Below are 4,559 nucleotides of genomic sequence, written 5' to 3' on the forward strand. Positions count from 1 at the left end.
TACAGGCTTGCTCCCTCGGCTCCTGCTCAGCCTGCTTTCTTATGCAACACAGGCCCACCTGCCCAGGGGTGGCACCACCCACAGTGGGCTGGGCCCTCCCACACCACTCATCAAGAAGATGCCCCTCAGACATGGCCACAGGCCAGTCCAATAGAGGCAATTTCCCGATTGAGGCTCCCTCAACCCAGGTGTGTCAAGTTGACACTAAAGCTATCCAGCACAAAAATGAAATAAAATTATAAGGAAAATGGACCCAGCATACTTTGGAGAGGTAATATTTAATGTGTAGGCAAGGATGAAGTGATTGGAATAAAAGTCAGTGTGCTACCCCTTGTCTGGTGATGGGCGGGGTTTGAGGCCATCATCCGACAGCCATAGATGGAACTGAAGGCTGTGGACAGATCCCTCCTATCAGATAACAGGAGTGTGGGAACACACAGGGTACATGAAAGCCCCACAGGAAACAAAAGCCAGTCCACATCACCCAGGACATGACTGAGACAAGTCAGGATGGCGTAGCTCTAATGGAACCAAAAGTAGAGCTCCCCAACAGAGCCCAGATGCAGGTGATCATCCCTTGGTACTCATTCCCTTGGCCCATCTTCCCACACTGCACACAGAAAACAGGTTCTCGGTGAAAACAGACCCTGACTCAGGACTCCCCACCCCAGTGCAGACAAGCAGCTCTTTTACAGAGCCGTGGGTCCACACCCCAAAGGGCCTGTCTTTCTGAGCATTTCTGGAGATGGTTCCAAGCTCTGCAAAGCCCTTGTGTGATCTCCTCTACAGCTCTCCTGTAGGCATGAGGCCCCTTGCAAAGGGAACTCACGAGGAACCTTCATTTCTCACAGATGCCTATTTCAGAGGAGAAAAGAGATATGTGAATACATTCCCCTGTGTCCTCCCTATGACCTCCCCTGACCTCCCCTCAGAGCCCTCCCAGTCCTCCCCATAACCCCCTTTGGACCTCTCTCCCCTCTGACCTGTCCCCTGACTTCCCTGTGACCATCCCTAGACCTCCTCTGCACCTCCATGACCTCCCCTGACCTCCTCTGACTTATGATGCTTTTCAGGAAGAAAGGAAGGTCCCCCCTCCGATACCAAAGAAGCCCCCCAAGGGGAAGTTCCCCATCACAAGGGAAAAGTCCCTGGACCTGCCTGACCGACAGCGCCAGGAAGCCCGGCGCCGGCTCATGGCTGCCAAGAGAGCTGCCTCCTTCCGACAGAACTCTGCCACCGAGAGGGCAGACAGCATCGAGATCTACATCCCCGAGGCCCAGACGCGGCTCTGAGGGCAAGAGGTGGCCACACGCCTGGTTTTGTTCTTTTCCACAAAATGCTTGTACAGTTTATTGCCTACCCGGTAGTTTCTGTCTCACCCTCCACAGATTCGCCCTCACCGTGTTCTCTGCACTGTAGACAGTGGACGCTCCGATTCTTCATTTGCTGAGCACGTGGCAAGACTGACCACGAATGAGGGCGCCCTGCAGGACAGGCTTGGTGAGGCCTGACTTACCTCCCTGTTCAGAGGGCCCTGAGTCACCTCTGGAGATGGAACCCAGCTTTCACTTTGTTATTTATATTTTTATAAATCGTGTGGTAACTAGAGGTCACTACAAATGGGTGCAGCTCCCCACTCTGGAGAGGCATTAGGCACTCACGTGGAAGGTGCTGTAACCGAAAGGGTAGGAGAAACAGACAGACCCATCTGCTTCACCCGAGCCACTCTCCCCTGCGCTGCCAGAGGTCCTCATCCTAGCCCACCGCAGGAAGTAATAGGCTTCTGGGTTGAGTTTGTGGCAATAGAAAAAGGTCTCTCCAAGCTCCCCACAGCGTGGTTCTGAGCCCCCAAAATATCCAGCAAAGCATCTTCACATTCAAACTAAGTGGAATGGTCCCCCAAGAGAGTGATACATGGAACAGGCTGGCAGGAGCGTAGAGAATAAAGAGAAAAAAGATTAAGGAATAGTCATAGCATTTTTATCCCTTTGTAACTTAAAACATTTCACAGAGCATTTTCTTTAAATTTCACTGCTTAAGCTACATGTAGTTTTTATATGTACTGTATACATTCTCCAACTGCTATCAGGTGACTTTCCAGGGTGTCCTTTAAAAAGAAGTTTGCTTGTTTAAAATGACAGTTGTGGTGCTGTAAACAGTATGAGTATGAATGTGAGTGGTAAGTACATCTCAGTTAAAATGGTAAAGAAGAAAAGTAGTTTACACTTGTATTTTTACAGAATTCTTTTGTCCTATGCAGTACAGCTGAAGTTAAGAATATATTCCTTGCCTGTGTTAGACATGAAGGGGAAGAAAGGTCATGCATGGTGATTTCCAGCCATGAAACTGATGAAAGGTAACCAGTATCCATGACTCTGAGGGTGCTGAGAAAGGGAAGATCAGCTCTGATTAACAGGCTTGTGTAAATTAGATTTACACTCGGAGATCTCTTGCAACCAGACTCCTGCATGGCAGTTCAGACGTCCAGAAGAGGGCGGCAGGATTGCCCACACCCCGACCTCCGAGGTCTGTATTCCTCAAGTCCAGGCAGGGCCGACCCTGTTCCAGGTCCCCCTTCTTGCTGCTTTAAGGACCACCATGTGCTTAGCCATAGGCAGAAAGCTTTCATGGCCCTGTAGCACTCTGTGTCCTCCCTGTGACTCGCACTTTAAACCAAGTCCCCCTCCCCTCTGCAGCCCAACTGAGTTGCTGCATGGGTGCCCAGAGAGGCAGCCACGCAGCTAGGGCATTGCTAAGACTGTACCGGCCTCTCCTCATCCTCCACATTCCACTACGCATGGGGGAGCACGGTTGATATGACAGCATGTCACGCTTCAAAGTTTTACTTTTTTAAAGCTGAGTAGTTAAGAATTCCCTATAAGAACAAAACCCTGTAAATTGAGCCTCGTATCTGGTATATATTTTACCAAACAGCCTTAAAGTATATTTGGAAGCAAAAATAATACGAATGTATATCCTTGAAAAATGCAAAAAAAAAAAATCCCTGAAATATTCTTCTATAACTGAATCCTATTTCCCCAGAGTGTTTTTCTACCTAAATAAATATGTAAATCTTGAATAGTGTATAATAATCATGTTCCTCCTGTACACACCACTGTGTTAAAAAGCAAGTGTGTTGTAGCATTGGTATTTCAGACTTTGAAAGCAATGTATCGTAGAGGAACTATTTAGAAGTGATGGGAGACCTGCAGAGCTGGCAGACGTCCCACAGAGGGAAACACAGGGTGCAGACGTCTCTGCAGCCCGCCCTCGTGTTGACATCTATAGCCTTTCATCGCATTTCCTCAAACTTACACAAATACACAGAAACAAATGATAGCATTAGCAGTCATTGCTTGTCATTGATCCAAAATTCCATGACCCAACTTGAGCAAAGTATCCACTGGATTCCAGTTAATTACATTTTCTATTCTTGTTTTCTTCATCTGACATTCCCCAAAAGTCTGAACTTCCCCAGCTGAGCAACCTGCCTGCTCTAGGTTGCAAGGCGGCCCCCACCTGGAAGGGAAGAGCACGTCTCCACCTCTTGTCTTGTTCACTAGTTCCAAAGATTATTAGCTAATGGCCAAGCAAACACCTGCTGCTAGAATGATGAAGTGTCAGCTGTTCGGTCCCTATTAAGTGCAATGCCTTCAGTTTTCATGCGGGTGACACCCTGGAATGAGATAAGCCATGTTCACAATGCATCATCCATGCAAAGATAAACAGTGCTGCTCCTGACTGTATGCTGCTCCTCGAGCTGGTTTATTCCAGTGCTTTCAGAAGGGTTGGCCTGTGGAGCTCTCATGTGCTCCTTCTCAGTACACCTAATAGACGGTTTTAGTGAAGAACTGTAGCTGTCCTGTGACAGCACACCTCTGCTCCTAGAGATGCCACCAGCAACTAGGGTGACGAGAGTGTGGTCAGTTCAGAGTCCCTTCCTCACACCTTCAGGCTGACATGAACCCTGCCATGATGACCTTGGGTGGGCACTCAGAAGCAAAAGCACTTCTGTTGAGCAGGACCAGGAGGGAGAATGCACTGGGAAACAAGCGTATTTTCCATGTACGTCCCTGGCCATCTCCACCTGCTCCTACTGAGCTTGTTGTGAAGACAACTATCTCCAGAAAGATTGCTTCCATGCTTTTGTCTCCACCTTAGAATGGTCTAGAAAGCAGTCGACTTGTAGACCGAAAAATGAGAGTTTTGTTGACAAGGACGTGCCCATGTTTTCAACTCCAAACTACCCTGACGTATCCAACAAGAAGTAAATTGTTAGAAAAAAATACAAATTGCATCTAAGGCTTCCTCAAACACACACACACACACACACACACACACACACACACACACACGAGTTACCTGCAAAGTAGTATCTGGCCTTTATGGAAATGGCCAAATTGTGACCAAATGCGTGGGATAGATCCTGTCTCTTGGGGTGTCTGTCCCGGTTTGCTCCATCTTGATATTTTTAAAACTGTTTTATTTCTACGTGTATGATTGTTTTGCCTGCATGTTTACAAGTGCACCCACGCACACAATGTCTATGGAGGCCAGAA

General features: G+C 48.0%; 1 protein-coding gene across 1 annotated transcript in view; it reads left to right on the forward strand.

Annotated features, from left to right (window-relative positions):
* The window catches only part of Dlgap2 (DLG associated protein 2), an 886,725-nt gene extending 884,514 nt beyond the window's left edge, over positions 1–2,211 (forward strand). The window contains exon 16 of the mRNA XM_029562223.1: positions 1,074–2,211. Coding sequence (XP_029418083.1) covers positions 1,074–1,292 — 219 coding nt within the window. The 3' untranslated portion in view covers positions 1,293–2,211. The remainder of the gene's footprint in view (positions 1–1,073) is intronic.
* Positions 2,212–4,559: the final 2,348 nt, after the last annotated feature.

Source organism: Nannospalax galili, unplaced genomic scaffold (assembly GCF_000622305.1).
Source record: "Nannospalax galili isolate Female #2095 unplaced genomic scaffold, S.galili_v1.0 scaffold134, whole genome shotgun sequence".
NCBI classification, from domain to species: domain Eukaryota; kingdom Metazoa; phylum Chordata; class Mammalia; order Rodentia; family Spalacidae; genus Nannospalax; species Nannospalax galili.